This window comes from Castor canadensis, chromosome 3 (assembly GCF_047511655.1).
Source record: "Castor canadensis chromosome 3, mCasCan1.hap1v2, whole genome shotgun sequence".
Taxonomy (NCBI): domain Eukaryota; kingdom Metazoa; phylum Chordata; class Mammalia; order Rodentia; family Castoridae; genus Castor; species Castor canadensis.
The window spans coordinates 5,728,823-5,740,366 of NC_133388.1; the positions used below are offsets into that span (position 1 = coordinate 5,728,823).

At 58.5% G+C, this 11,544-nt stretch overlaps 1 protein-coding gene across 3 annotated transcripts; it reads left to right on the forward strand.

Moving 5' to 3' along the window:
- The first annotated feature begins 309 nt into the window (after nucleotides 1-309).
- Nudt14 (nudix hydrolase 14) lies at nucleotides 310-7,765 on the forward strand. Of its 3 annotated transcripts, none has more exons than XM_020159480.2 (5): nucleotides 310-450; nucleotides 3,593-3,636; nucleotides 4,343-4,407; nucleotides 4,562-4,799; nucleotides 7,440-7,765. In XM_020159480.2, exons 1-5 carry the CDS (start codon nucleotides 370-372, stop codon nucleotides 7,678-7,680), a joined length of 669 nt encoding a protein of 222 aa, XP_020015069.2. In that variant the 5' UTR covers nucleotides 310-369; the 3' UTR covers nucleotides 7,681-7,765. The 3 variants fall into 3 exon arrangements, with proteins under 3 accessions (XP_020015069.2, XP_073923119.1, XP_073923120.1); XM_074067018.1 differs by having other exon boundaries at nucleotides 4,376-4,407; XM_074067019.1 differs by lacking the exon at nucleotides 310-450 and adding an exon at nucleotides 808-977.
- The last annotated feature ends 3,779 nt before the right edge of the window (nucleotides 7,766-11,544 follow it).

The following is an 11,544-nucleotide window of genomic DNA, read 5'->3' on the forward strand; positions in this document are numbered from 1 at the left end:
GAGCTCAAGCCCCTCACAGGGTTCCTTGCACCACGAAGCCCTCCCTCCCCCAACCAAGAGGTCCCGCGTTCTACCCAAGAGCCGCGCCCTGGCCCAGCCGCCCCTACCCGGCAGCCTCAGCCGGCCTGGTGAACCCGTCCTCTGCTCACGCCGTTCCGCGCTACGCCCACCTCCCTGCGCGGCTCCTGCGCCAAGGCGATCAGCGCCTCACCTGCGCGCGGCACTCGCAAGACAGGTGCTGCTTGGGCATCGCGGCCCGCCCCGCCCCTGCCTCGCCGCGGCCCGCCCCGCGCGCGCACTGGGCATGCCCAGAGCCTCGGTCACGGGCCTGCCAGTTCCTGACCCGCGAGGACTGTGCTCCGCACCGCCATGGACCGCATCGAGGGGGCGGCGGTGGGCCGCTGCGCCAGCTCACCCTATTTGCGGCCCCTCACGCTGCACTACCGCCAGGTGAGCGACAGCGCCCGCAGCAAACCCAGGCCGTTTGCCTGGGCCAGTGCCCCGCGTTGCCGGCCCCGCCCCCCGAGCCCCGTCCCCCGAGCCCCGTCCCGTCCCGTCCCCGCCCCCCGAGCCTCCGCCCCGTCCCCGCCCCGCTCCCGCCCCCGCCCCCGCCCCCGCTCCCGCTCCCAAGCTCTGTTCGCTTGCCTAGTCTAGGTAAGGCGGGCCTCTTGCTTGCCTGGCTGCAGGTTCGCAGACAGGGTGAACCCCAGGCCTGGACGGGGCAGGGACATGGGTGGAAGATCACTCTTCCTTTCACGGGAGTTTTGCTGGGCCTTGTCCTGGGCCTTCCTGCCAGCCCTATCCATACTTTTTTTTTTGCAGTTGGACCCACTGGGTTTTTCTGGGGATCAGGGAGGGTTTCCTGAAGGTGGTGACCTTCATGCTAAGACTTGAAGGAGGAGCTATCTGGGCAGAGGAAGAAGGAGCCTGGAGATCCCAGGGCCGAAGGGAAGAGGCAGAAGAGGGAGTCTCTTAAGGTGGGCTTCCTCCCCTAGGGGTCTTCCTAGGGAGGGCACCTCCACCTTCCTGGAGGTCATCCAGAACAGCAGAGCTGTAACTGCCTCACCTGGTTCTGGGCACGTAGTAGGTTCACAAGAAATATTTGTTGGGTGGATGAGTTGCTGCTGCGACCCTCTTCCCTTACCTGTGGCTCTTGAGCCCTGGCCACTCTCCTCCTGAAAGTGTCCCCAGCCCACCCCACCTACTCCCAAAACATCCCTGATGCTACTTCCTCCATGCTGTCCATGTGAACACCATCTTCCTGGCCTCTGGCAGTACATCCCCTCTCTGGCCCTCAGCCAAGTCAGCCAGTCCAGGACTTTGGTGCCAGTCTGCCCTCCTTCCCACATAGGAGCACCCTGTCCCTCCCCATAACCTCCAGGCCCATGCCTCCCCAGCCCTGTGGAGGCTTCTTGACCCCAAGCTGGAGAGGCTCCAGGGCCCTCAAGTTTCCTGTTGCACTGGACTTAAGAGACAGGGATCTTCTCTCCCCAGGGTGAAGCCAAGGCCAATACTGGCCTGGGGGAGCAGTTGGGGGTCAGCCAAGAGGCAAAGGGTGGGGACTTGGGGGTCCTATTCTCTTTTGCTGGCTTGGGGAAGGGAAGTTGGTAGACATGGTGATGCCCAGCTATGGCTGTTCAGCCCCTAAGAGGCCAGGGCTCTGGAGGGCAGTGGGTACAGAGGGTCCAGGCACATAGCTGCCATGGTCCATGCTGCAGTGTTCTCCCCTACTCCTGGGAAGTTCTCTCTCTCTCTCTGTCTCTCTCTCTGTCTCTCTGTCTCTCTCTCTCTCTCTCTCTCTGTGTGTGTGTGTGTGTGTGTGTGTAGGGCTTTTGTAACCTTGATGGATGGGCAGCTGACCAGCACATTTCCAGTGATGACATTGGTAAGCTGAGCTGAGTAGGCAGGCAGCAGGCTGTGGACATGGGCTGGGAGGCCAGGGCCACATTCCCTCAGGTGCCAGGGGACACTAGGCTGGGGAGTGTTTGCCACTGGGGGGCATCTGCAGACCTTGTTTGTTTGCTGTGCTAGGCTATGGGAGGCCTGGTGGGCAGACAGGATCAACTTGTCCCTTCCCAGAAGCAAGGAGCCGTATGGCCCTGAGCAGGATGAGGCTGCCTTATACCTAGGCCTGTCTCTCTCCCCTAGGGCTTCGCAGGACCTTCTCCTAAGGGAAGACCTAAGGGTCTGACAGTTTTTGATCTTGAGCTCAGAGGGTCTTGGGACCTGCATAGGACAACACTTACTGTGAGGGCGGCTGTGGGGATAGGCAGGGCTGGCTCATGGCAGGCTGGTGGGGGGAGGAGTGGGGGGCATCCCTGAAGCCTGCCTGGGTGGGTGGCTGGCCCTGGATGGCTGGATGTTGGGCAGGCCTGGGCTCGCCTTGTGGGGTGGTGCCTCAACAGCCTCCCAGGCAGCTGACCTGCCCAGGACATCAGCTCTTCACTCTTCTTGGAAACCTGGCTGCTGCTACCTGTGCAGGATGCACTCTGCCTTTATCTGAGCCCCTGAGCCTCTGCCTGGGAGGCTCTCCTGCTGGGAATGCTCTTCCCCATTTCTGTACTTCATCCAGGAAGTCCTCATGGGGCTGTTCCTCAGCGATCTTCTTCCTCCACGCATGGCTGCACACTGTGTCTCTGGGACTCAGGCTGTGTCCCATTCATGGCCTGGATGGAGCCCCAGCATCTGTCATGGACTGGCCAGGGCTCAGGGCTGATCCAGAGATGAGGAGCAAGGTGGCTTGAGCAGGATGGGGTGGGCAGAGTCCAAGTCTAGCCTCATTAGTATAGAACCATCGGGAGGAATGGCTACTGCCCACTCTAGCCCTTGGGTGGGAACCCACCTTGTGTAGTGGTATCTAGCTGCCAGGATTCTGGGCCTCTCACACACTCCAAATGAAGAGCCCTGTTGTTGTTAGTCTGGCTTCCCCTGTAGGCCCTGCCTGCCCCTACCCCACCCCACCTTCTCCATCCACTGAGCACTGCTCAGATTCTGAGAGCCTGTCCCACTTTCTGGGAGAGCAGGACCATGGGATGTATGAGAGGTGGCCTCAGCCAGTGGCCAGGTAGGGCATGGGTGTCTCACCATCCGCCACATCACTGAATCGAGTCCTTCAGTGTGAGCCTGCTGCGGATGGCCTCTCAGGAAGCTAGTTGGCCCCGTCTATCCTCCTGTCTCCCTCTGCCTAGTGGCCCAAGGGAGTTTCAGCAGTAGATACCTGACCTCTCCTCTGTCTCTACCCTACCTGTGAGGTCATTCTTGTCCCTTCTCATGTCCTCTGTGATTCTTCCAGATTTGATGACACCATACATCTTGTAGCCCCTTGTGCTCATGGGATGCCTTTCTTGCACTTTCCCCAGGTTTTCTGCACTACCCTCCATGGTAGGCTATCCTTGACCTCTTTGCCCAGCCCAGGTTGCTTCCTTCTCTCCCATCTACTGCAGTCCCCATGCTCAATGGGCCCAGACTGTGAGCAGGTCTCCCTGGCTGCAGCCAGTGTAGTGGATCTATCTGGATACTTGAGCTTTCCAGAGCACCTCTACCCACACTGAAAGCTGCTCAGCCTTCCTGACCACTGCTCTGCCTCTTTCAGAATGGTACCCAGAAGTCCTGGGACTTCATGAAGACATATGACAGGTGAGGGCCAGGCCTGGCACTGGGGGAGTCTTGGACTGAAACCCATGGGGACAAGTGGGGCCCAGAGGGATGCAGTTTCTACTGCTTTTATGATATTTAGCTTGTTTGTTTGCTTACTTATTTTTGCAGTACTGGGGATTGAACACAGGGCCTTGTGCTTGCTAGGCAATCAGTCTACCACTTGAGCCACGCCTCTATCCCCTCAGTGGTATTTAAACACCCTCCTCAGCCTGGCCTCTGGTTCTCCTGTCCCTGAGGGGTCAGCTGGAGGCCCGATGGCTGAGTCAAGCCCTGGTTTAGGACCCTGGTGGCAGGCAGGCCCTCCCAGAGATAGAGAGGCCATCATGGTGCCCTTGTTTTCCCAGTACTGGGTGTGGGCTAGATGACAACATAGCTCAAGAGGTTTGGATGGTGCACAGCTGGTCAGCAGGGGCCAAATGTCCTGTCAGTTACTCAGTTATGGTGGCAGAGGCCACCATACTGACCTGCCCAGCTGCCCAGCATGTCCTCCCCCTGTCCCCTCTCCTGCCACTGAACTACAGCATATCTGGATCCAGTGTGATCCTGGTAGATGCTGGTCCAGAACGCAAATGGACTGGTGTTCCTGGGCTGCTGGGGAACAGGAGGCATGCTGGGAACAGAAGGACGGGAGCCAGGACCACAGGGAGGGGCATGCTTCTGTGCTAACTCTGTAACCCACACGCAGCGTGAGCATTCTCATGTTCAACTCTTCTCGAAGGAGCCTGGTGTTTGTGAAGCAGTTCCGGCCAGGTGAGGCTGGTGGGTGGGCAGGGCTGGGGTGGGGTCCTGAGGGTCTGAATGCAGGTTGCAGAGGTGGCTTCAGGGGAAACTGAGGCCTGGCAAAGGGTCTAACTCAGAGTGGGTCACTTGCAAGTAACCACCATGTGACTGTTCCTCTAACCAGCTGTGTATGCAGGCGAAATGGAGTGCCACTTCCCAGGGTCCCTGGCAGCCGTGGATCAGGACCAGCCCCGGGAGCTGCAGCCAGCACTGCCTGGTTCAGTGGGGGTGACAGTGGAGCTGTGCGCTGGCCTTGTGGATCAGCCTGGGCTCTCGCTGGAGGAAGTGGCCTGCAAGGAGGCTTGGGAGGAGTGTGGCTACCGCCTGGTCCCCTCTGACCTGCGCCAGGTTGCCACATACAGGTGAGGGGTTAGGCAGGGTGCAGGGTGGGCTGCTATCAGTGTGGTCTAGGGGATAGGATAGGCTACTAGGGAGAGGATGAGCGCCCCGTTTGCAGTGTATGCAAGCAAGGCAGATTCCTCCTTGTCTTTCAACCAGTGACTTTAGGAGGGTTGGGATGAACATACCTCAGGTGCTAAGCCAGGCCGGAACCCAGGATCTTGGGCTCCTTCTGGGGCATGCGTGGCCTGTGCCCCCACCCTGCAGCCCCAGCCATGTGGGGCCAGGCTCGAGTGGCAGCTGCTGCCGACAGATGCCCCACTTCCTGTGGGATTAAGCACCAGGCGCTGGGGGTGGGGTGAGTCACAGCCCTGTTCTCAGACTGTGGCTCAGGAATGAGAAAAGCCTACGTCCAGGCCCAGGGAAGCTCCGGCCCCCGCCAGAGCCCAGGTACCCTCCACTCATGCCTCTATGAGGCCTAATGGCTGGTCAGCCTTCCCAGAACAAGATACTGGGGTATGACCACCCTCTCCCCGGCGATGCTGCCATGAGCCCCTGAGCCTAGCTGAGCTCCAGGGCAAGAAGAGAGTCTTATAATACCTGCTGCCCCACAATCAAGCTGGTGGGCACCAGCCCTGGCTACCTTTCCTAGAGGTCCAGGTCCACTCCCACCTGGAGGAGGAAGCCTGGGGTCTTTGCCACCTCCAGCCTAGCTCATGCCACTCAGTGCTGGGCCCTAGCCCTCCTGCCCACGCCCCCCGGAGCTGGCCCAAGTTGAAGGTAGGATTTCCATGGCAAAGTGTTGGATGTCTTGCCTGTGAAGGACAGAGCTGAGCTATCTGAAGGTGTTCTCCATGTGGCCAGCCAGTGTTCACTGTTCCTCTCACCTCCCCGGCCAGCAGTCTTGGGGCAAGGAGAATCTAAGAGGTCTGGCCATGCTTAAGGGTCTCACCAGTGGTGCAGGCAAGGATGAAAGGCATGAGGGAAGTGCTGGGAAGGTTTGGGGTCCTCCTGGAGGAAGTGAGCCTGGGCAGGGTCCTGGCAGAAGTTCAAAGGCAAGCAGTCCTGGTTGCAGTGGGTCCGTAGGCAGGACCTCTGGGCTATGGGCTGCCTCTGAAGGTACTGGGGAGTCAAGGAGAGTTCTAGATAGTGAACATCCCACTCAGACTTGTACCTTGGAAAAGAGGATATAGCTGGGAGGAGGCAGGAATTGAGGTGAGGCTGAGTGAAGGTCAGAACAACTGCCCTATGACTCTGCCCTGTGGCAGAGTCAGTGACTCCCTGTCCATGGGCACTCACCTGCCAGTCATAGATGACAAGGTCCAGCAAAACCAAGGGAATAGCTAAGGATATGAATGAATGAGATCGGAAGCTTCCTGATTCCATGGGATGGGGAAAATGAGGCTGGGGATCCCGGACTGACTGCTGGTGGAAATGGGGCATCTGGAAGAGATCTGTTGAGATGAAGGGTGGAAGGACAAGGAAGCAGTTGGGGAAGGTTGATATGGGTGGTCCCCTTCTGGGGGGTGGGAGGTCTTAGGTGTGCCCCCATTTCTGCTCCTGTCTACTTATGCTGGGCATGTCTCTAAGGGTACCCCTCACCCTTAGGCCTCTGGCTGGCCTCAGCTCATGCCACCCAACACTTTAACTCAGCTCTTTGCCCCAACACCTCCTTAGACTCTGCTTGGTCCACATCCGTGCCTGCTCCTCCCTCCTGTTTCAGAATCCAGCCTGGGTCCTGCCACCCCACTCTTGCCCCTGCCCATGCCAGTCTAGGCCACTGCCTGCTTCACTCATCCCATAGATGCCTAAGGGCACCCTCACAGGCTCAACCTTTGCCCTCCTTTCCAGACTACTGGGTATAGGCGGGGGCCTGCATGAGCCTTAGCAGCAATGGAAGGAGGGGACTGTGTGTTGGGGAAGAGGCCCTGGCTGGGTGCCCACCAGGAGCCAGCGGCAGGGCCTTGCATGAGGCAGCTGTCTATATAGCCTGATTTAGTGGCTTCAGGCAACTTTATGACCTCATGGTTTCTGAGGGTCTGAAGTCTGTGTCCTGGGGCTTGATCATGTCCTCAAGGTCTCACACTAGGCTGCAGTCAGGGCTGTCAGCCAGACCCAAGAGCCACCAAGGTGCAGGGTCCTCTTCCCAGCTCACATGATTGTAGCAGAATTCAGCTCCTGTGGTCACAGGACAGAAGGCCCTGTCCTTGTTGGCTGCTGGCCAGGCACCACTCTCAGCCTCTGTAGGCCCCTGCCATGTGTTGCCTTACAACAGCAGGTTGCTTCATCCTCCAGGCCAATGGACAGCATCTTACTGACTTCCTCCATCTCTGGCCTTAAACCCTCTCTTATGAGCTCCCTTGATTAGGCCAGGCCCACCCAGGATGACTCCCTTAGAATGATGTCAAATAGTTGAGTAGGGTCTTGAGTCATATATACAAGTCCCTACCTCTGCCATGTGACATAGCCTAGTCATAAAAGGCATGTCTTCATATGTGTCCAGGGGAGCAGATTACACAGACCTGCCCACCATGGGTGGGAGTTGGAAGGAATAGGGGTACTCAAAGTCCTGCTCACCAGAGGGCTGGAAGGGGTGAAGTGGAGGGGACAGAGTGGCTGGCAGGAGCACCTGGTGTCTTAGTGAGCCCTGTTTCATTCTATAGGTCTGGAGTGGGACTGACCGGCTCCAGCCAGACTATGTTTTACGCCGAGGTGACGGATGCCCAGCGCAGTGGGACAGGTGGGGGCCTGGCGGAGGAGGGTGAGCTAATTGAAGTCGTGCACCTGCCCCTAGATGGTGCCCAGGCCTTCGCAGATAACTCAGATGTCCCCAAGACCCTCGGGGTTATCTTTGCTATCTCTTGGTTCTTCAGCCAGGTGGCCCCCTGCCTGGATCTCCATTGAGACACCAGGGTCTGGACAAAGCCCTGTCTTGTCCACTTCCCTCCATCCTGCAGAACCAATAAAGCTTGTATAGCTGTAGCACATCGCCACTGGCTCTGAGCTCTGTGATCTGGGGTAGGAAACAATGAGTCTTCCCAAAGATGGGGATGGTGGCTCTCCATGAGAGCCCTCAACTCCCCCCCACAGGTCACACAGGTAGGTGGTCGCTCTGGCAAGGAGAAGGCTGGTAGAGGACTGGAGACAAGGGGCAGCTGGAGCAGACGAGGGCCCAGCACTATCTCCTCTGGGCAAGGAGAAGGGAGGCCAGGGCTTGACAAGGCTGGATTCTCAGGGAGACCTACTTGGCAGGCCTGGGATTGGGCCTGCAGGTGACTATGCCACAGCAGAAGCTACATCCACGGGTGTGGGGACTGAGAGGAGGGGGACAGCGCTGCAACTGTCCATCCCAGGGAATGTGCTTCCTGCTCCTGGGCAGGTGCAGGAATCCTGCTCTGCCTAGGGCTGGGCTAGATCCCCCACACCACCAGGAACCTGGAGCCAGGGCTTCCCTATGTCTGGTAACTTCAGCGTCCCCTACATGACCCTGGGCTGGGAAGGCTGCAGGGGATATCCCTCTGCCTGCAGGGCATGAGAAATGTCTGCAAGCCTGACCACCACAGGCACACAGTGCATTAGTTTCCTTGGGATGGGTGACCTGGGCCCTTTGCAGAACTGTCTCAGCCTGGCCCAGCATGCAGCACAGAGACTGCTAGCTGTGTGGGGTGTGGCCTGCAAACCCTGCAGAGCCCTGGCCTTGCCCTCTGGCTTAAGGATGGGACTATGTGAGATGCGTGCAGTTCATAGCCATCCTCCAGGTTCCCAGAGTACCTACAAGTGGCACAAGGACATGCCACTACCTGTCCAAGTGTGTGGGCCACAGGCCTGTAGTCAGGTCCACATGTGACAGGGGCACTAGAACTGGCTTTTGAGGGTACTGCTTCATGATCTGCCTCGGAGGGAGTCCAGATTGAGGGCTGAGGTAGTTTCCTAAGTGAGGTCAGACCTGATCCTTTCTGAGGATGATGCCCTGGCCTAGTCCTTCCCCAGAGTCCCAAATCCTCAACTCCTTGAGTGACAGCCCACTATCCTAAGGAGGGCACAGTGTCCAGGAGTGCTGCTCCACAGGCAGGTGGGGACAGGGGAGCTGGAGTGATCAGGAACTCTTTTGCAAGCTGACTCCATGTTCTGTGTCACAGTGTCCCCTTGGACCAGGCCCAATCAGAGATGATGGAGTCCAAATGATGGACACTGAGGTAGGGCATGCTAGGGCGGAGTGGGGGCACCCTTCTGCCCTCTCTGAGCTCCACACTCTGCCATGCCTCCCCAAGCCACCCCTCCTGCTTGCCCTAGGAACAGCCCAGAGGACACCTGCAGCATAGTGCTGGATGTCCCTGAGTAGCCCTGGCATTAAGGCTACTCTGAGGAGGCTGAGCTGCAGGGCCCACTTAGGCAGCACTGCACCACCTATATGCAAATACAGTTTGTGACCCAGGTGGGGCCCCAGCCAGGTGAGTGACATGGCTGCCAGGGAGGTACAATGAGGTGTGGCATGTATCTGAGGGGCAGACTGCAGTGAGGGCCTGGTCAGTTCCAGCCTTACCCCTTTACCCCCTACCCCAGAGGAGGCCCCAGCAGGACATTCCCTAGACAAGAGTCCCAAGATGGGAGTCCTACCCAGTCCCCACTATCCCTGCCCTTCCTCCCTTATGTACAGCCTGCCTGATGCCCACCACAGGAGCCCCAAAGCCCCTATAGGTTGACCTGCAGGTTCTTCTTCCTGCCTTGGAGGGGCCTCTGGTGGGCACTGGGTGGGTGGGGCAGTTGGCTCTGAAGCTCCCTGGAGAGGACTCTGGGTGCGAGGCGGGTGAGACAGGGTACCTAGACCTGGGTGCAGTCCAGCACCCTTGCTCTGCTCTGCAGCCTGATGGGCAGGTCAGGAGGCACCACTGCTGGGCCTAATGGAGCTGGCATCGATTTCCTGGCATGGAGGGGGGGGGCTGTAACCGGAAACTCCCCTCCCTGGCCGCTATATTTAGCACTGCAGGACACGGGCGGAAGCACAGCTCACTCCCAAGCTCAGCCAGCTCTGTCCAAACTCTGGGCTGCCTGGTCCCCAGCCTGGTTCCCAAGGAGTACCCTCCAGAACCTAAAGCTCGTAGTCCCTGCTCTGTGCTTGTCTAGCACAAGCTGAGCACCCACTCAGAGCACAACCAGGCCCCTGGTGCTAGGGATCTTGGAGAGGGGCCCCACATGCTGAGGGCAGGTGGAGACAGGAGACTGAGCAGTGTTATGGCATAATGAGCCTCAGAAGAATGATGGAGGCCTTCTTGGAAGAGGTAGGGAAGCAAGGCCCAGCAAGGGTAGAGCTAGGGGTATCCAGCCCCTTGACATACTCAGTGTAATACAGAGAGGCAAATGCATCATTTGAAATCTGTGTGTGCGTCAACAGTTCCCATGGTTATATTCTGGGAATCCACCCTGGGTCCAGCTACCCCTGGCAATTCTGGCCCAAGGGCCACAGAGGAAACCCTTGGGTGGGTGGGCGCCTCTCTTCAGTGCTCAGCTCCTCCCCAAGGGGAGGTGTGGCCACCTTACACACCTCACACCTCTCCCGGATACCATCAGGTCCAGGTTGTGGCTCCTAGGAGGCAGGAGGAGGTGGTTACCACAAGGGGGAGGGTATCTGTGCCAGGCAGGTGCCATCCTGTGTTGGGAGACAGGGACTGGCCCCTAGTACTGCTGTGACGCGCACCAGCTGCCCTGGTTATGGCGACCCATGTCTCACACCTAAAGGGCCTAAGGGAAGCAGCAGGAGCCAGACCAGGATCCACCCACTTTGCAGGGCAGGCTAGCAGGCAGGCTGTGCCCATGGAGGCTGTGTCCCTACATGGTGAGCTTGTGTCTTGGACTGGAGTGAGCATCCCTCACTGGGCTGGTCACACTGACAGCTCTGAGCAGGGGGTGCCTGGACTGAACGCAGCCACATAGGAGCCCCGTGTCAGCACACAGCTGTGCTGCCAGGAGCAGGCCAGCTGCCTGGTCCTCCCAGCCTCCCACAGCTAGCCGACAGCAGGAAGCGAGGGAGATGGATGAGGGAGGGGCTGGGGGATTGTCCCCTAGGTTCCATCCTATGCTGGAATTCCTCCTCAGTCCCTGCACTGCCAGGCACTGGCCTGGCCACCAGTCCCTCTCACCTGCATTATGGCAGTGTCCTGACCTTGTCCCTGCACTCCTCCCCTGCCTGCAAGCAGGGATCTTGGTGAAAATGTAAGTCACTGTGTGGCCCAGCCCAGCTACTGTTACTTCCCGTTGATCTCGGCAGGAAGACTTCAGTCTTGCCACTGGCCTGGCTTGGCCACCCTGTCTTCCTCACAGGCCCTTGCCAGATCAGGTTCCTTCAGCCCCAGGATCCCAGTTCCCCCTCCTCATCTGGCTGGTCCTTGCCCATAATCAGGTCTCAGCAGGGCCCTCACCTGGTCTCATCTGCCATTGGTTTTATGGTTGGTTGACTTACTTTATTTGAGTCACTGTCCAACACTTAACAGAGAGGTCCTTGAGGATGGACAGAGGCTGTGATTGCCTTGTTCACAGCTTGGCTGAGTGCTTGGCAAAGACACTCTGGGTCTCCCTGGATAGTGGGGCAGTGGCTTGAGCAAGCATGGGACTGGGGTGCTCCTCTCTGTTTTTAAGACCTCCCCCTCTCTAGGCCAGAGCAAAGGAGAGGACAGAGGGAACCTTCTCTTACAGAAAGAAAGCAACAGGAAGGCACTGAATGTAGCTTCAATTCCCTTATTTGGCGGGGGTCTCTGTGTGTGGCCAGGCCTG